At 36.0% G+C, this 20,953-nt stretch overlaps 3 protein-coding genes across 6 annotated transcripts in view; 1 reads left to right on the forward strand and 2 right to left on the reverse strand.

Moving 5' to 3' along the window:
- Positions 1 to 20,953, forward strand: part of LOC117997241 (serine/threonine-protein phosphatase 2A regulatory subunit B'' subunit delta) — a 132,054-nt gene that overhangs the window by 61,191 nt on the left and 49,910 nt on the right. Inside the window, exons 1-3 of one of the 4 annotated variants that reach the window (XM_069509771.1) lie at positions 4,688 to 5,179; positions 6,516 to 10,618; positions 12,347 to 12,419. The exons of 2 other annotated variants lie outside the window; for them this stretch is intronic. In XM_069509771.1, coding sequence (XP_069365872.1) covers positions 10,599 to 10,618; positions 12,347 to 12,419 — 93 coding nt within the window. In that variant the 5' untranslated portion in view covers positions 4,688 to 5,179; positions 6,516 to 10,598. Of the gene's footprint in view, positions 1 to 4,687; positions 10,619 to 12,346; positions 12,420 to 20,953 lie in introns of those variants that run through there. One more of the 4 variants, XM_069509772.1, reaches the window with a different exon arrangement.
- LOC138404778 (uncharacterized) overlaps positions 1 to 20,953 on the reverse strand; it is a 218,962-nt gene that overhangs the window by 19,928 nt on the left and 178,081 nt on the right. The gene's annotated exons all lie outside the window — the stretch shown is intronic.
- On the reverse strand, positions 1,133 to 4,372 carry LOC138404777 (uncharacterized). The gene is made up of 3 exons (XM_069509799.1): positions 4,231 to 4,372; positions 2,251 to 4,142; positions 1,133 to 1,578 (listed from the first exon to the last, which is right to left on the reverse strand). Exons 1-2 carry the CDS (start codon positions 4,285 to 4,287, stop codon positions 3,093 to 3,095), a joined length of 1,107 nt encoding a protein of 368 aa, XP_069365900.1. The 5' UTR covers positions 4,288 to 4,372; the 3' UTR covers positions 1,133 to 1,578; positions 2,251 to 3,092.

Genomic DNA, 20,953 nt, shown 5'->3' on the forward strand with positions numbered 1-20,953 from the left:
TGTCTGTCAAGAAACCTACAGGGTACTTCCCGTTGACCTAGAATCATGAAATTTGGCATGTACGTAGGTCTTGTAGCTGATATTAGGGGAAAAATCTGAAAACTGTGAATTTGTGGTTACATCACACAAAAAAAAAATTAAGTTGTGATCATGAATTAGTGTTTTTAATTTTCAAAGTAAGATAACTATATCAAGTGGGGTATCATATTTTATTTATTTATTATTAACACACAAGAAAAAATTACATCTAATAGGTAGCACGCATTGTAAAAAAAAAAACCACAGAGGTTTGACCCTCAATGCGTACGTCTGCGCATTACATCATGCCTACTTATATCATAAAGAAATTATAAATAAATAATATTACTATAATTATTATAATATACTAAATGTTTAAAACAGATAATACATATGTATACATATATACATAATGTATTAATAATCCATACTTTTATACTAATACTAATACTAATACTAAGTAGTATTATAAATGCGAAAGTGTGTCTGTCTGTCTGTCTGTCTGTCTGCTAGCTTTTCACGGCTCAACCGTTCAACCGATTTTGATGAAATTTGGTACAGGGATAGCTTGCATCCCGGGGAAGGACATAGGCTACTTTTTATCCCAGAAAATTGAAGAGTTCCCACAGGATTTTTAAAAACCTAAATGCACGCGGACGAAGTCGCGGGCATCATCTAGTATTTTAATAATTATATTTTATAATTATATAAAAGGGCTTCACTTGTATATTCTAAAACAGTTTTTTATTTATTGTTACGCATCATAGTTTTTGATTTATCAAATCAAATCAAAGCATTTATTCGTATCATATCGTGCATAATGTCGAAAAAATACGACTATAGTACAGAACCCTCGGTGCGCGAGCCTGACTCGCACTTGGCCGGTTTTTTGGTACATCTACACATCAGTCCTAACCTCAGGCCTCAGCTTATCGGAATGTTACGGACATTATTTAACACCTTGTATACTACAACTAAATCTTTAGGCCTTAATCTCCACAATGGAACACCACGTAAGATACTATATTTATATATTATGTAGATGCAATCTTCTAACTTCGTTAATGTTTTGGTATGGATAAGGTACTCAGTTAACAGGAAATAATGATCAATATAAGAAATAAAGATTTATTACAACGTTACATTTTTACTAAATTCGAGTTTTTTAGAATGCTTCGATTCATTCTTTGCATCAGACTTCTCGATCTTAATATCCTTAGAGACCTTTTTATCGTCCTTATTATCGTCCTTATTATCGTCCTTACTATCATCACAATCATAACTACAATTATAATAATATGGAGGAAGAGGAGGAGGAGGTGGAGATTTAGTATTTATAATCGGATTATTAGTTGGGAATGGTATGGGATAAGGGACCGGTATGGTCTTTGTTGAACTCCCGCAGTTGCAACAGTTGCAACAGTTACAGTTGCCATTTTTGTTCCTGGTTGCCAAAAGTAGAACAGTTAGAAGGAGGCCGATGTCACCGTCGTCGTTGGAGTTGTCGTACACAATTGGCGCGCAGCCATATGGCGGGTAGAACGATTGGCCCGATACTTCCTGAAATCATATTTAGTTAAGCTTCATTAAAGAACGTTGACACAATATAATCATTTATCGTCATCATTATCATGATCAACCCATCGTCAGCCCTCTACTCCGTGCTGAGTACCCTACTCCTCTCAGAATAAGTAGGATTTGGCCATAGTCCGTTACCCTGGCCCTGTGCAGATTGACTCCACACACTTTTGGGAACATTATGGAGAACTCTCAGGCATGCAGGTTTCCTCCCGATATGTTCCTTCGCTAATAAAGCAAGTGCTATTTAATTGCTTAAGACGCACCTAATTCCGAAGAGTTAGAGGTGCGTTCCCATGATAGAATGCCCGACATCCCGAATTTACTGTCTGTACTGTCACCGCTTTTTAATGCTCAAATACGTCATGTAATAGTCACATGGTGGATTTAAGTTTGATCGAGGCCAGAACAACCTATTCCGGGGCAGCTATAACTTGCCCGGGTAGGGCATGATCTAATCCGTTTACATCTTAGCTTATAATACATAGACGAAAAAAGGAAATTCTGTCTAATAGTCGCTACATTATGAAGCACAATCTTAACTCATCCTTTAAAAAAATGGAATACACCTAAATACCTAGATTTTCCCAACCCAATCTTCTGATATTTTATACTTCAAGGTTCTTGAATAGTTAATTAACTTAAAAAGTTTACCTGATAGAATGTCGATAATATGAAGACAAGTATGAACACTTGAAAAGTTACAACTGTTTTCATTGCTGATGACTATTGTACCTGTCAAGTGAATTTTCCTAAAGATAATAAAGTCCCGTGGAGACGTAGTTATATTACTGTAATTACATCAGATCTGTGGTATATCTAATCTTATCAGTAACTTACAATACGCACGTGCTGATCGATGACTTTATCAATGTTGAAAATAAATCTTACATAAAACCATGCGTAATTTATATTTCACGCACATAAGAATTTATGTTGCTGCAAGAGGCGTTTATAATTGTAATTTTTATTATTCGTTGTTTTGTTTGTTGTCTTCCGATATTTTCTATAATAACATAACGTCAAGTGATTTAAAATATTCAATTTTATTTGGACAAATTCAGCACCTACTACGTCTCTGATTCAAGGGCACAATGGATATTGTAAATGAAAATACAATATATAACAATTTGTTCATTTAATTTGCGTAATAAATTATATTATTTAAAACTTATGGTCTAAATACAACTGAAAGTAAATTTTTCGTATTTAATTTAAACACGAAATACATTAATTAGTTTGCCACTTTCCATAATCTCTTGACTCTCGGTTACGAGAGGAGTATGGAGAATCACATGTATTTGAATGCCTTGTAAAAATCACTAAGTTCTCTTTTATCGAGTTTGTGTTTGCCAGTTCAAAATATTGAATACTATTTTATCAGTAGGTATTACCTTTTTAAGAACGCCACTTAAAACTTACTCATTATTTTTTTTACACGTAGTTTTACATTATATAAATATAAATATAAATATATTATTATTATTATTTTTATATTATACATCATTTATTATAGGACTATTTACAGCAATGGAAATAGGATATGGTATTGGAATAAAGTCATCTGAACCACAATCGCATGGACAACCATATCCTCCACAACCTCCGCAGTCATCAATCAAAGCTAACAATAATATAGGCAACAGTTTACTTAAGCGAGACCGTGTTCTCCTCATCATATTTGGTAGCGGAGGTGGAAACGCACATGGTGAAAAATTGGTAGTGGGTTCACAATTGGTTGGTGCTCCAGTAATAATTGTTATTGAAGGGCATAGATCTTTCGGCGATGGCATGTTTATTTGTAAGTTAACAGGTATACCCGGTTTACTGTCACATGTAACCAAGACTGGTGTTTCAGATAAAGTTCCACAATTTGACTTGCAAACATTCTTAAAAGTACAGCATTCATTATTTATTGGAGTAAGTATACGAGTCGGTGGACTTATTTGTAGATTAGCATAAGGAGTAGTTTCGCTAAATACCATAGGTTGATTCGATGGGCAATTTTTCATTACAGTTACTAGCTGTGAGGGTTGTGGGATCTTCCAAACTGTTTGAGGTTGCTGAGCACATACAGAATTCTCGAAACATCCTCCTTGGCATGTTTTAGATGGATACGTCCAAGAAACTGATTCAGTTTGTAACGTGGGCTGTAACATCACCGCGTGCGAATAAGTTGCTGTTGGTGCTGACACTTGATTTTGGTTAGTGTTAACAGGTAGCGCCTTAATACTAGATATTATTGCTTTCTTTTCACAATTCGATGACATCTGAGGTTGTAGAGATACAATATCAAGCAATTTTGGTACAGTTTGACATGTTGATACTTGTGATTGTTTTTGTGGCAGTGCTGATTGTATTATTTGAGTCGTTTTTGGCAATAATCCTTGAGCGGTTGCATATGAAAACAAAGCGTTTATTAATTGCGCTTTAGTTGGACTTTGTGTTTGCGTAACTTCCCTTTTCAAATTTTCTTTTTGAGGTTGCATTAAAACTTCAGGCGAAATTCGCTCCACTGGAATGTTTTGGCAGAAAACATTCGCAACCTGTAATGAGTTTGGATATTAGTTATTATTAGATACAAAAACATTTGAACTAGTTCCATCACGAACTAAATGTCATATTAGTACTTACGTGTACTGAAAAGTATATCAAAAAGTAAATGTTTGCCCATCCACATGGCCACTCCATTTCTAACAGTACTTGATAATGTAATCATTTCCTTTTATACATACAATCACCCAATCGTCATAAATTCGTCTCAGTATAAGAATTTTATCGGTCTGAAGTAATATTTTTCATAATACTGATTTTATTAAACAATACTAATAGCTAATATTAATAATTAGTTATCAACTTAGATAACTATGAAGAGAAAGTTGATTTAAAAGCATTTACAAAATAGATTATTTGTGTTACTATGATTAGAATCGGTTAGGAAAATGTTTATAACAAATTATTATCTAGGTATAGTAATTCTCGAGTGTAGATGTAGAAAGAGATTGATTTTTCAGTTGCATTATTTATTATATATGTATTTCAAGTGCATACTATATAAAAAACATTTAATTCTGAAATAGAATACAAAAATAATATATTTAGAAACTTTGAACCGATTTCACTACTACCTTTTAGAGATGTTAAGTGATAACTGATAGCACGACAGAAAACTGTACAGCGCCATCTCGTAGATTACCAATAATTATATATTATTAATCCAAAAGTGTTTCTGTTTGCAAATTTTTGACTTCTCTACTCAACGAAATAGCTTACATTTTTTATGCAATTAAGATATGCGCTTGATACAAAAATATTTCAAAAAGCAAAATAATCATGCTTAATGCAAAGCATCATGTTGAAGATGTCTGTCTATGTATTCTTGCCTTAAAAAAGCTTAAGTCATACGTGGCAGGAAACACAATATCCTGAAGATGGTCAGAATTTGAATAGCACAAACAACGTCGCATTCAAAAGCCAGTATTTATTATATACTTACTTTAGCATTTTTTTTGTTACAGGTGAGCCGAACGAGTCAACTGAAATATAAATTAGTATATTATAATATACTACGTCAATTTCGAAGGTAACAATTATTTCACACTAGCTGATGCCCGCGACTTCGTCCGCGTGGAATTAGGTTTTTTGAAAATCCCATGGATGTACTCTTTGATTTTCCGCGATGAAAAGTAGCCTATACCACTCTCCAGGTCTTTATCTATACCCATGCAAAAAATCGCGTCAATCCGTTGCACCGTTGCGACGTGATTGAAGGACAAACCAACAAACCAACAAACAAACACGCTTTCGCATTTATAATAAGGGTACTGATTGCTAATACATTTAGGTATTATAATATTTAGCATTTTGTGAAGTTTCTTGTCGGTTCTTCTCAGTAGAGTATGCTTTCCGAACCGATGTGGTAGTCTGAGACTTGTCCATAGGACATAGCTAGAGTCGTATAAGCTGCAAGTCGGCCTACATGAAATAAAGATACTTATTTGAATTTAAAAAGATATATGGCACTAGTTCTAGGCTCTAATACCTAACTTACAGGTAAGTACATATTTTTTATTATATACAAATCCATTCTTCGAGGCAGTAGTGAAAATACATTATTTATGAGGTGTTGCTAAATATGTAGCATTATAGGTCAATTTATTGAATGTTAATCCGTTGATTTCCAAAATGGGTTTTTATAGTCCAACTACATTGTATCAGTGATTCAGTGACCTACGGCTACGTGTACACTAGATAATGCTTCAACCGACGACTTTTTGTTCTTCATGAAGACTCAGTTTTCGGTATTAGGCATTTTAGTGTTTGAGGGAAGGAAAATTCGACCGAATTTAAATTAAAACAGCTCGTTTTTGGTGATTTTGTAAAGGGATTTAAGATTCCTCACTCGCTTCTTTTCAAACAATATAGTTAAATTGTTTTGGTAGACTATCAGTACCCTTATTATATAAAGTATGTTTGTTTGTTGGCTTGTCCTTCAATCACGTCGCAACGGAGCAACGGATCGACGTGATCTTTTGCATGGGTACTTATAGTTGTTAAAGACCTGAAGAGTGACACAGGCTACTTTTTATCCCGGAAAATTAAAGAGTTCCCCCGGGATTTTAAAAACCTAAATCCACGCGAACGAAGTCGCGGGCATCAGCTAGTAAAATATAACACTTACAATTACATACAACACTACTAATCTATTTCAAATGAGAAAGTGTGTGTGTTCATTCGAATTGGAACGAGCAACAGATCCATGTGATTTTTCGTTGGAGAATAACGCTACTTTTTGTTCCGAGAAATCGAATAGATCCCACGGGATTTTATAAACCTAATGTGGCAGGGACTGGCCATCATAATATAAGTATTTAAAACATATTGTCTGCCGTGTAAATAATGTACGTTCGACCTTACAGTGTAGGTGGTTTGAGAAATCAATGCAAAAGGTCTTTGCACCAGTATTAGCATTTTAAGCCTTCTGTATCTTGTAAAATTCCTGATTTATGAGAACACATTTGGAAAGATTAACAACTTTAATACCTACTTAAAATCTACAATTTTAGATTTTTCATCATAGTTATAAACATGTTCTAAATGTTTACCGGTCTGTCATTCGCTGTATGTATCTACGTTTATATACAAGGCAAAGCGGAATATATTATCGTAATACTTGTATAATATCAGCAAGTTAATATTAATTTTTTTCGCTCTGATAACATGCGCTTACTAGATGTAATTTTGCCTTTAATTTATTATTATTTAATATCAAGAGTGAGTAAGCCTCTAGACAAGAGCACAGAATATATAATAGTACTAACGTAGTGTGATTACACCGTATTTCATTAAGATTTTCGGCTTAACTGAGCTTATATCTTACTTTTTAGATCCAGTGGTTTATGCTGAAGGTACGTTAATTTTTCTTTAAAGAAATCATGTCATGAGAGATTAACGTATTACGACAATAGTGCAACGCGTGGGATTTGAACCGCCGACCTTTCGGAATTGAGCTCGCTCTTCAACCGTTGAGCTATTGAAGCTCTATATATCTATATTTGTCAAACAGTTTATACTTTTATGTGTTTTGTATTGTATAAGGTACTAGCAAATGCCCGCGACTTGATCCGCGTAGAATTCGGTTTTTTAAAAATCCCGTGGAAACTCTTTGATTTTCCAGGATAAAAAGTAGCCTATGTCACTCTCCAGGTTTTTATCTAAACCCATGCATAAAACTACGTCAATCCGTTGCACCGTTGCTACGTGATTGAAGGACAAACCAACAAACAAACACACTTTCGCATTTATAATAAGGGTACTGATTATGTTTATAAGATTGGATGTGTTATATGTCTATCTCCTCGTGCATCTATTAGCGTATTGCTTCCTCAGGGACTGGAGGGAGGAAGCGCTCTGTCACTTTGTCGGCGTTCGGACGCGATAACGACATCCGCGCGATGATTCTTGATTGATGTTTATTCCTTTTGCTCTTCTTTCTATTTTTATCTTTTAGAAATATTGTGTAGTAAGTGTACAGGGCGTATACCAACCCTGAAGTTTTCATGTTAAAAAGTCCATATATATTAAAATGTTTACTTTCACAAACTTTTTAGGCCTTCAAAAGACCTACTATGCTTGCTACGAGTAACTCGATTCCCGTAAAGTGAGTAGGTATTAAAAAAAGGTAGACTTATTTCATCAACCTAAACATCAGCCTATACGCGTCTCCTGGACTTCGCCGCCCTCCGCCTTCCTCGTCCACCCACTTCCGGCCACCTTTTTAAGGTGTCGTTCCAGCGGAGGTCATCCCACACTGCGCTTATCGGAACGCTCCAGAACGAAGCGGAAGTGGAGGTTCCGGAACGAGTCTCCACTCCAGAATTCGTCTTTCCATCGCGATCGGTTCTGCGACTGACTTGCGCTGCCCACTGCAACTTCAGCTTGGTAATCTCCTAAGCTATGACAGTTACTAAGTTGGTTCTTCGATGTATTACTTCTTTGCGGATTCCTCAAAGAGACGCCCAACATCGCCCGCTCGCTAGCCCGCTGAACGACTTTTAATTTGTGGATTAGGCCAACTGTTAGTATCCACGTTTCAGCTCCATATGTCACCATAGGTAGGTCACATTTACTACAGACTTTTGTCTTTAGATTAAAATAATGTTCATTTATTGGTGTTAGGTGTTGCAACTTGCATTACATTTCATATAAGTATATGTAGTTTAAAGATTTTCCTCTTTGACATCATAGGTACGACGCGGTAAACGTTAAAATAGTCATTTTCATATCATTGTGCAATGTTACGTATGAGATAATATGTCTATTAGTAATCCTTACAGCTAAGGACAACGACTAATTATATCAAGTTGACCTTTGTTATAATGACCCAGTTGCGCAGACGCAGTTTTGCATAATACTTAATTATGGTGGTACATATTACATACCTACTATATTGAAAAGACAACTCCCTTATTTTTGATAAATTAAGGGAAGTTCTCCTCCATTCTAATCTTCTTCCTTTACAACCTCTCCACTGCCAAGGGTCACTGATAGAGATCTTTCATAGAGATATAGTGCTTCCCTGTCCACTTTTATCGTTTTTCTTTTGATTGTTACAATATTTTTTATGAACCGAATAAAAAAGTAAATCGTCTGCTATGTACCTATGTAATAGTACCTTTAAATCACCAGTTCCCTCATAATTGCCAAACTAATAATATTATTCTACTAAACGAGGTGTTCTTGGCTTAATTGAGTAATTAAAAGTTATTTCTGATGATGGATAAGTATATGTATTTATATTGTATACAAAATATTGCAATAGGCACAAAATATTCTAATATTATTCTTTCATTCATTGTCAGATACTGCTTCGGGGAGATAGAGCAAAAAATAATGTTACGATTATCCTTTGTTAACTTCCAAAGTGTAAAATTTTCCTCATATTTTGTTGGCGTTACGAAGCTTTGGGCTCAAAAGGTCGCCGTAAAATAAAGTTCAACTAGGCTTTTAGGCTTTTATAAAGTGTAAATCTGGCATGAAGCATGTCATCAGGTGTTTGCAATGTGTCAGCTTTATTTGGTGACATTTCATACCGAATTTCTGCTGGTTGTAAGCTTTTATCAATTGATAAAAGCTAGCATCAATAACTCAACGGTCAGGCAGTGGACAAAATTATACAAAAGGTCATAGATTTAAACTGCATTGTGTTGTACTAATGGCGTACCTATTCCTAGCATAAACTTTAGTCAAATTAGAGGGCATAGAAGGATATTAGTCATGTACTTATAAAGGCATGCCAAGTATTTTATCGTTATATTATGATATTGACTAAAACATAAAATGTTTAGGCCTGTCCTATACCCTTGCCATCCCGCCCTATAAATTCGAGCATCCTAGGCCGTCACCTAATCCACGTATATGAACGGGCTGACCCTGAGCAACAATTGGCAGCAATTGGACGTCGTAAAGCGTAAATTGTTTATATGTTGGAGACAAAAAGAGTTGGAAAGTTGACCTATATGTTCTAAATCTATGACTTTGTTGACCTATAAATCATGATCATCCTATTAAATTAGCCAATTTTACTGCAATAAAGTTTCATAATAGTGTCGTCTCAACACGTTCTTTTTCGTGATAATATTCTGTGGACTTCTACCTACTTCGCATAAAATGTTTTAAAAATAAAATAAAAATAAAATTTGGATTTTATATCGACGGCTATCGTTGTAAAAAATAACGGAACTCTAGTATCACGTTTTTGTCTTGAATATTTACACTAAAGGCAGAGTGAACTAGAGTGAGGGAACTCTCAGTTTGATCCTGAATCGACGATATGTCAAATATTATGCTATGATGATATAAAATCATAGAAAAATAGGGCTACCTTAGGGCTACCTGCGTCAAATGTTAGGACATTTGACGCCTGCCAGTGACGCCGAAGCCTCGACGTTTTGTTAGAAGTTCCTTACTGTCGTGAGCTGTGTTGGATGTCTGAATGTCAAATGTTTTGTAAATGAACAAGGAATTATAAAAAAACGTAATGATAACGGGCATTGCCCCCCTCTAGACTACCTGTCCTTATCAGTCGCACGCGCCTTATCACTACAGTGAAAATTATACACCTCATGTTGTGCAATGCCATGGTGCGTACGTGAGTGTTTTGCGTTTCTTAATCTTAATAAATTTGATAAGTAATAAAAATATATCCGTACACGCGACGTGAAAGTTGAAAAATGTGTTTTTTTTTTCAATAATGTTTTAAATCGTAGCCCCCAAATACTGACCACAATTTGAGTTTGCTTTAATTTGTAGTTTTGGCCGCAATTCCTCCATATTACATTAAATTATTGATTTGACATAATAATATACCTAAGATGCGCTCAGAAAAATTGGCGTTTCAGTATTCGGGGATAAGTGACGTAATGGACATGTGATTTTCATATGGATAGGACTGTTGTATATTTATATGGAAATATAGTTTGGTTCTATGGTTATTATAGATAATGCTGGAGGTCCTGATGGGGTAAGTCCGTATTTGATAACTGGTAATTTCATTGGAAACGAAAATGACGTCATTTCTAGGTAGTATTTACATAAAACCGTTACAGAAACACATTTCACCTTGGAGGAAATATAACAAAAAAAGTCATGTGGCTAAACACGCCATTTTACCTACATAAATACTGTGTCAACATGTATTACGAATATGTATCCGTCAGATAAAAGTTATTATAGGTACTAGTTGTTTCCAATTAATTTTTAATGAAAAATTACAGAGCTACACTTTAAAAGCGAAAGAAACGCCGCAGAAAATCTGGGAGGAAATCTCTTTTAGGATGCTTGAAAGGAACCTTAAACGTGGGATTTAGCGAATCACTCTGGATAAAGCTGCATTGCGCTGGTTTCATCGCCTCAGCATCCATCTCTTGAGACGAAAACATTCAATACACTCTTTGCGATATAATTATTCCTACAGATACCTTCCCGAGTTCATCATTAGTAAGTGTTAATGATTTAATGAGGAACTTTCTAGCGCGACCAGGGTGTCTCCGGTTGGCCGAAAGCTAAGCGGGGGTGTCGAGGCGTAGCCTCCTTACCCGGGTAGGGCTCTGGGTATTCTTTTTAACCCGGTGTTGCTCTTCTAGCTCTAGGGCCAGCCATCTTGGCTTGAGGCCTCATCAGGCGTAGCCTCATAGATATCGCTGTTCATGCCCTTCCCAGGAAAGTCATAGATTGTTTCTTAAATCAGACTTTTGGGCAAGAGTGTGTTTAACGAAAAGCTGAGAATGATTATTTAGAGTTTTTAAAAACCTGAAACTTTGCGGAAAATGCCACTTGTTCTTTTTAAAACTCACAAAACACAGCAAAAGAAATATAACGGCAGAAAAGAAAATTGCTGTCTCGTAATACGAGTTCTTCACTCGGTTTTTTTAAAATTTAGAAGGCCAAAGTCGCTATCACTGCTTTTTACACTAGGTATGTACCTATATGCTACACGCTTTTAATTTGCTCAATGCTCTTGTATTTCAATGCTTATAAACATACAAGTGTCACGTATTAAACTGCATTTTTCTTTTACGACTGTCTCGTATTCTGAGATGAGTATACACCGATATCGATAAATAATGGAGCATTGTATCGCATTGTTCGTCAGTGATGCTCGTGCTTATATCAACACAATTAACCATTGTCTCAAACTGTTCATAAAAATTTATATACCTACAGTGAAAATTTTTTTTTTTAAGATTTTACTTTGTGGCTAATTCCGTTAAGCGTTGAACACAGTAAACTAAAATCTCTAACTTAAAACGACAATCTAAATGTAGTTATTTAGTTTAGTTTATAGATTGTGTGAGACAATCCACATTGTAATAATATTTAGTACTAAATAATTACTTCATTTCCAATAAAGTTGGGCAAGCATTATTAAAACTTTATTTTAAAACCTTCATTGAAATAAACAGATGTGACGGAAGGACAGACTTAGTTTCACTATAAAGGGTCCTTTTTGCCATTTTGGTAAATTACTATTAATATGTCCAATTTTTGAGTTGAACTATAAACGGAATTTGTCAGTAGAGATCAATAATTAAAATCAATATTGATCGATTCGATTAGGGATTTGCAGGCGAGTTGGCGCACCGCTCGCGCTGCCTTTGTACGTAGACTGTAGGTAGAGGTTTCTTAAAGTAGAACTTCAAGAACAAAAGCAAAATATAATTATTTCCACAGCGCTAAATTCAGTTTTTAGTTTCAGCTCCTGTGGACGACACTCGTATTTTAAAGTTAGTGGAGCAGCAATTTTCCCGAAGCAAAAATATTGGGTTAGTAGCTATACAACCACAACTACGAATTGTTCCGACATTATGAAGTTTATATATGTATACTTGCCTACGAAAAGTATATTTATTGTTTAAGTACATAAAAAGTATTTTCAATAAATTTGAACGGTAATAGGTGACTTGGTAGACCGCGGGGCCGTATTACTAAGCCTCCACTGTCCGTCCGTGTGTCCGTTCGTCCGTCTGTCCGTTTATCTGTCAGCGAGAGTATGAATTTCTAATGCAGCTATAACAACACATAATAAAAGTTTTAAAAATGGCCGCACTACAACTAAAAAAAATTTCAAAAGTACATAGTGTTAGTGGTAATATCTTCGTGTGCGAGTCCAAGTCGCATTTGACCGGTTTGTTCAAAAACTGTCGAAGAAACCTCAAAAATTTTGGCGATTGTTATTTGTAAACGGCAGCTTTTCCCCAAAACTGTCTAAGAATGATATTTTAAATAAGATCACTTGATGTGGTTAGCCAAAAATTTGCTTTTCAGGTTCAGGAATCTGAAATCAGGTAATTTTTAAGGTTCCGTACCTCAAAAGGAAAAACGGAACCCTTATAGGATCACTTTGGTGTCTGTCTGTCTGTCTGTCTGTCTGTCTGTCTGTCTGTCAGTCAGTCAAGAAACCTACAGGGCACTTCCCGTAAACCTTGAATCATGAAATTTGGCAGGTAGGTGGGTCTTATAGCTGGCTTTAGGGGAAAAATCTGAAAACCGTGAATTTGTGGTCACATCACACAAAAAATTAAATTGTGGTCATAAACTAATAATTAGTATTTTCAATTTTCGAAGTAAGATAACTATATCAAGTGGGGTCTCATATGAAAAGGCTTTACTCGTACATTCTAAAACAGATTTTTATTTATTTTACGGTATAATAGTTTTTGATTTATCATGCAAAATGTCGATAAAATACGATTGTATTACGGAACCCTCAGTGCGCGAGTCTGAGTCGCACTTGGCCGGTTTTTTTGGAAAAGATATTCCTCTATCAGTAATAGATTTAGGTACTTAAAGTTTTTATATATTATTATTATTATATTTATTTATTTTATTAAAGAAGAATATTTACAATTTACAATAAGTTTGGTGCATTCATAAACTTTAATTAAGTTTTTCCGTACACCAGTGCCGTCGACAGTCGATAGGTACCTACACGTAACACATAATAATTATTTTATTAGTTACTTACACAGAATATAGGGATGGGTGGGTCCGTCATCAATGGTTACTTATACCTACTTATAGTTTATTTTTAAAATGACTGCGACACACATAGGTACAAAGTACAGACTGACAGATAATGTTTCAATTTGTACGATCGGCCAAAATATGTCGTGATTGCACAACTCCATTTCCAAATTACCCACTTGAAACAGCAGTTTACCTGTTTTGAATACCCTTGGGGTCAAGGGTCGGCATAATATTCCCTCCCATATTATTTGGGTTGGAATCCTCGTAACATACCGGGATCTTACAAGGTCGCAGAGCGTAGTGCTTTCTACTTAGAAGAAAGAGCGTAGAACATAGAGTTCTATAACAAACTTTATTTTTATAGGTACTTACCTTAAGTAACTTTATATTTGACTAGCTATTTCCATCGACTTCGTTCGTAATTTATAGTCTTTAGCACAGGGGAATATAATGTAGCTATATATCAGTGAAAGAATTTTCAGAATCGGATCCTCGAAACTTACTTGCATAATGGCTTTTATCTTCACAACGTCACGTCACAGTTAGTTAACTTTACTCTGAAATCATGGAAAAAAATTATAGAGCGACGAAAAGACACGCGTTTTCGCAAGCAGGCGACATAAAGTGCGCGCGAATGCGCTTCTCATTTTTTCTTAGTAGTTTGTGCGCGCTGTGGAGATAAAGATCAATAGTTATGTTAATGGTATGCTATGTAAAACTTTAGATTGTCTTTTCGTTTCGCCTCGACTCTGCGTCAATGTGAATCGACCCTTGTAATTCGATAAACTCGTAGTTAATACCTTGTCAAGCTGCGAAATGCCGCTCTAGGGAAGCTTGAACAATTCCCACAGCCATTTTATTGCGTCGTCTAAACAAGGTTAGGTAATAGGTTAATAGGTCGGGCACGCACTCAATAACCTACTTTAGTAAACCCACAATGAATATTATTATTTAATTTATAGACTAGCGCTCAATTGCAATCAAACCTGTAGTCTAGCACCCGGCAAGTGATGACTGATGATGCAGTCTAAGGTGGAGCGCGCCTGTCTAAAACTTAGATAGGTATAATGGCTTTAGGTCTTTCCAAAAGCTCTTTTGCTTGAAAGAAAAAGGCATACCTACTCGTAACAAACGGGCATATTTTGGCAATTGTCTTATAATTTAAGGGTTATAACAAATTAAAGTGCCCTTAAGTTTCCAAAAAGGACCATAGTCCCTGCAGAAACCCTTGGCTCACGAGGCAAACTGATACGATCAATCGCTTTTCTTATAAGTAATAACTCTCAATTTGACCACTTTGGTCAAGATGTTTGGCTTATGGAGCGTTATTTATGAGAAATTACTTGTTATTCGGGCGAAATCTTTAAAACCACTTACGTAGCTCGTTATTACACGTCAGCCCAATAAAAGAAATGTATTGTTTTCAGGTTCATGTATGTAATAATTATATTGTATGTACATGATATGTGATTTCTTTATTCCTTATTATCCATTACTTCTAAATGATACACACTATACAGAACGTAACCAGAACGCTTGCAAAAACTTAGCATTATTGTTATACTACCTAAACACAATCCGATACCAATAACTATTTGCAACATTTTGTAGTTTTAGTGATTTAGTAGTTTTCAAACCCGCAATGTATAGCGTGCCAAAATCGGGTCAAACCCTTCGACACGGCATTGGCTTCGAGTTACGTAACGTTTGTTGACCTCTAGCATCAGTCAGATGTTTTATTTGCAATATATCGTGAATTTCTACAAAATATAGATTTTTCCGCGTTTTTTAAAATCATATTATATCAGTAATCATCAGTACTATCACCTGTCTTTGTTTTTGCCAGCGTTCTGGTTACACCCTGTATATGTTCACGTAGGTACTTTTACCACCCCTCTGCGTCGGAGATTAGAAACTGTGCGCCTAATATTTTAATTTTTCAGACAAAAACTGAAAGTTCCTGGAAAATTCTGGCTCACGGTATTTTATTTAGCCTACTACTACATTGAGCCTTAAATTTTAAGCCTTCTAACTTTGTCGGGTTGGTATACTAAATAGTTTACAGGCGCTTGAAACTCGTCTCTAGGGAAGTCTAAGCAATTCCCTCCCGTGTTTTATTACATTCAAGGCTTTAGATGCTAAAGGACGCCAAAAGGTCGTATCTAAATTCTAAAGTTTAGAATTTAGATACCTACAACCTTGTGGCCAAGTATAAAGCAACGTGTGAGGTAAAACAATAGTGTTACTTTGACTCTAGACTCTTTAGGGAAATTCTGCAAATGTTAATGGGCTTAATCATTAAGGGCCAGAAGCAAGCTCAGCACAAGTAAAGAAATAAATCCGAACAGTCCAACTCGGTTTTTTAGATTTCCGTGCCTACCACAAGAGTGCCAATGGGACTTCATTACTAAACCTCCGCTGTCTGCCCTTCTGTCTGTCTGATGTTAAGTGATTACCGCTGCCTATGAATATTTGCATAACCAGAAAAACCGCTGATGCGTTGCAGGTCCTTATAGAATAGAATGAAATAGAGTATATTTTTATTCAAGTAATTCAAGTAAACAAGTGCTTTTGAATCGTCAGATAGTTTAATTTACCACTGGTTCGGAAAGCCGTATAAACTCGTTACCTACTTCAATAGCCCCATATAGTAGTTGTGAGGGAACAAACAGGTGAGTTCTGCAATTTGTAACAAGTAAAGAAGTGGCACAAAACGGAAGGTTGAAAAGAATACATATTTTTTTATAAGCATGAATGTTTTCAAAGTAAAAACGGCGTATCAACATTAATTTAATTACAAAATGCAAAGGCAAATAGAGACACTTGCAGCGATATTATTATATTAAACTCAATTTACCTAACAACATTGCACTTCAGTATTCACAAAGCTATTCGCAGATGCAAAGCTCCGCCGTGCATTTAAAATTTAATCTTAAACGGAACAGGGTAACGTTCAGTTTAGCTTGAAATCTGATTGCCGCAGTATGCAGCACGTTTTCAAATTGAGCACATGTCCAATGTCCAGTGTTCACCCACACAATTATTACCAGTTCACTGTGAAAAATTCTTTAGGGACCGCTTTACAATAGTCAAATAAAATTTCAATCCAATCCATCAGCCTGTTTGCGTCCACTGCTGCACATAGGCCTTTCCAAGAGCGCGCCACCAAACACGGTCTAGCGCCTTCCTCTCCACCACCTTCTTCAGGTCATCGGTCCAGCGGGAGATCATCCCACACTGCCCTTACCGGTACGCGGTCTCCACTCCAGAACACGTCTGCCCCATTGCCCATCGATTCTGCGACAGACATGAGTTGCCCATTGCCACTACAGCTTGCTAATCCTTTGAACTATGTCGGTCGCTTTTGTTCTGCGAATTTCCTCATTTCGGATTTTATATACCTGAGAGTGATACCCAACATGGCTCGCTGCATCGAATCCTGGGCCCACCGAATAGGAGACCGAAGTATTTTAACCACCAGCCAAAACACTTGGTCATAAAGCCATTTCACTTGATCTTTTATAACGCCAGAAAGTTTCATTAAAAGTCAAGCCCCTAAAATGTTTAAGATATCATGATTAAGTGAAGCTCCAAGTTATAAAAGCCGTACCTACTTAACCCACGCTTAACTTTTACGTTATGTTAAGCTGTGTCCACACCAATAAAAATTGCGTAGAGCTTCGTGTGGAGCTATTATTGTGGCGAATCATTTCGTCAGAGTTAACGTCTATTTTTGGGGAAAAAGTAGAACTATTTGCGAAAAACGCTCCGCGTGGCCTGCAGTATTTATTCGTTCATCCTGAACCGCTAGACGTCCACTGCTAAACATAGGTATCTTTTAGGGACCTCCACATGCCACAGTCATGTGCCACCTGAATCCAGCGGCTCCCTGTGGTTCGTTTCATGTTGTCTATCCACCTAGTGAAGGCGGAGGGTCTTCCAACGGTGCGCATTCCGGTGCGAGGTCGCCATGGCAGCGCCATGACAACGCTTATCCCTGTTGTGGCCCTGCCTATTGCCACTTAAGCTTTGCAACCCGTTGAGCTGTGTTGGTTACTCTGGTCCTCCTACGGATCTCCTCATAACTGATTTGATCACGTAGAGAAATTCTCTACATCGCCCGCTGATTGACTCTGAGCTTTCTTTTGAGGCCCATAGTTAGCGACCATCCATAGTTGGTAAGTAGACCATCTATAGGCCCATAGTTAGTCATAGGCAAATTTTTCTTGATGTGAATTCGGTTTTATACCTTATATTATTGAATAAAAGGTTTTTACTTTCAACAATGGACCTGTTGGAATTTTGGTAGATTGTATGACTTAATCTAACTTAAACCTTGATAATGAAACTATAGTACGCGACAGGTTGAGATGGCAATCGGGGTATGAGGCGAGGGGACGCCTCGCGGCCCGCACACCTGCACAGCGCCCACGTTCGCCCGCACCGGGTTAGCGTGGTAGCTGTATGGGTGTGGAGGGCGTTCCCACCCCGATTGCCATCTCGACCCGGCGCGCACTATACAGTATCCAAATAAAATTAAATCTACTCGAAATACAAACTTGTAACTTTTCATATCAGTTCATATCACAATAATAAGCAGTCTCTGTTAAATACCGAGAAAAAGCAATAACGAAGAAGGAAAAGTTAAAGTTATAAAAATTAAAGTTGCTACTGTAGCAGAAGTAATGTTTTTAGCGTAATTGACGTTGAAATACAAGTTTGTATACTGAAAGCAACTGAAGAAAAAGATTTCAGACTTTTCTTGAGTTCTTGAGGTAACGCTTTTCCTTAGCTATTATACCTACTAGGCCAGGCGTTGAGTTGAGTCGCCATCAAGAAAAGCTGTGTTATTATAATTAATTATTTTCGTATTTTGTTTTCATACAATTTTTGTTTACAACCCAGTAGGTAACATTATATATCAAAACTAAACGATGCCCGCACTTCGTTCGCGTGAATTGTGTTATTAAAATCCTGTGGGAATTCTTTGATTTTTTTAAAGAACCCGGAATGCAAGCAATTTTTGCAACAAATTTCGTCAAAATTGATTGACTGGATGTGCCCTAAAAATACCGTCGAAAGTGGAAAATATTTAACTACAACTAAGTAAGTTATGGTCCAGCTGATAAAATCAGTTTGTTCATACCTATCTAATTATCGTTAAAATAAAATAAAACTTTGCTATTGGTGTTACGTCGACGTCCAAAATATTGCGAATATCTGGATTATGATTTATGCCCAAATTGATTTAATCTGATGTAGGTGTATCCCCATGTTTTGATGTGATCAATCACTTCCTGAGTTATCGATAGAGACGTGAGTTATCGGTATACTCTTATAATATTTAAGAGTAAACTTTAAAAGGTTTTATCGATCTGCGTTAATTTTTTCTTTGACTGTAGGTTTGGATCTGCCATAGTCACTGTTAAAAGATCCCAAAAATTTCAGAATAAAAATAAAATAAAACTTCGGGATTTTACAAGGACTGCATTAATTAAATCAAAACACTGGAAATATCACTACCCATATTAAGATAACTGTGAAAGTATGTTTCTTTGTTGGTTTATCCTTTAATCACGAATATAATATAATTAAATAATAAAGACTATAGAATAACACTAATTTATGCAAATACAGAATTGTATTGTATTGTAAAGAAGGGCTTTGATTACAAGTGCCTTTACAGGTTATTATCGGTACGATTGCTTCTAAAGAGGGTGATAAATATTTTGCAATTCGTCCCAAGTACTCGTGGAATGCTAACCTGTCCCGGCGATATTGATTTAAAATCCCATCCCGTCTCAACGTATAATATGATACCCGGAAAATTTCTTGAGACCCGGGAGCTATACCTATAAATGTAAATTTTTGCTCGATTACCGGAGGAAATAGGGGTGAAAAGTTTAGTAGGTGTAGGTAAGTTTAGTTTTGTCATCAGAATTTTTATGGTGTCTTTATGGTTTAAACTTCAGACAAGAATGCTTTGCTGAAAACTGGTAGCGCATAATTTGCCTAGCTAAACTATATTACCTACCCCTACTACAATACCTTCTTATTTTGTGTCTTCTTCATCATCTTCTTCGCCATCTTTGTGAACACTCTTTATTCTCTTTATCAATTACCATAACTCCGAAAAGTTAGAGGTGGGTGCCTTGTATAGAACCGCTGACCCTCCGAATAGGAGGCTATCACTGATAACCACTAATCTATGACTGCTCATCGTTATATCGTTTATTTATACATTCTCCAAAAGGATAGTTACAATCATTGTGTTATAAAATAAGTTAGTGAAGAATATTTTGGTAGACCCTGTAGGTACAGGATTTACTAATAATTAAAATAGGGATTTTATTTCAGTTTCAGACTTTCAGAGAATTAATGACTCAGTCTGAAATGGGATTAGGGTGTAAGTGATCCGTTTAATGATCATTAAAACTTAGTTTATATTTACAACAACACAATCAAATTAAATACAATTTAATTTAATCATTTTTACTTGATTTATTATAAATAACTAGAATATTTCGAAAAGGTTTATCGAGTCAACCGGGGACTCAAGAACTAGCAGCTACCTTGGACATAGAATAAGTTTGGCCATCCAAAGAGGTAATGCTGCCAACACCATGGGTACAATCCCTCATTACATACAAGTTTACGTAAGATACAAGTTAGGAATTGACTGCGATCTTACCTGGTGGTAAGTGATGATGCAGTCTAAGATGGAAGCGGGTTAACTTGAAAGATGTATGGAAGTTCCAAGTTATTTTTAAGATTAATATGAAATTATTAAAATAATGCAACAAATAATAATTAATTTACAATATTTTTATTGTTACGTGTTCACAACTTGGCACATGCCAGGCTTGATTGTCAATAGACGCAGACGACTGCATTCAAGATGGCGCTCGATCAATGGTTGCCATGGAAACGCGTCCGGACCGCTCAGCTGGCCTGAAGTCCTGAAACCATAACACCATAGCCTTATGTTGCTTTTTGCTTAACAGACAGAGATGGCTGTTCAATGTAATGCATGTGGATAAATGAGATAGAGAGAGGAAAATTTCATTTGATTTGAACGGATTTTGATGAAAGGTACTTTGGTAGCTATCTACATTCTACACCATATCTACACACTTTGATTGTCAATTGTTGAATATGTTATTTGTATACTTGATGAAATGGTGATAAATAATTACGCAAACCAAACTAAATTTAAAAAAAAACATAATTCAAATTATTTATTCAAAGTAGTTCCTACTTTTTTTCATAGTCAGGTTATAGATAGTGCCGATAATTTTAATAGCTGCGAGAATTGTGTTACGCGCCCTGC

Source organism: Maniola hyperantus, chromosome 4 (assembly GCF_902806685.2).
Source record: "Maniola hyperantus chromosome 4, iAphHyp1.2, whole genome shotgun sequence".
Taxonomy (NCBI): Eukaryota; Metazoa; Arthropoda; class Insecta; order Lepidoptera; family Nymphalidae; genus Maniola; species Maniola hyperantus.

Coding starts and splice junctions, on each gene's coding strand:
- LOC138404777 (XM_069509799.1), bottom strand. CDS start 4,287: ATGGAGTGGCCATGTGGATGGGCAAACATTTACTTTTTGATATACTTT. Junction 4,143..4,230: donor TGATATACTTTTCAGTACAC/GTAAGTACTAAT, acceptor AACTCATTACAG/GTTGCGAATGTTTTCTGCCA.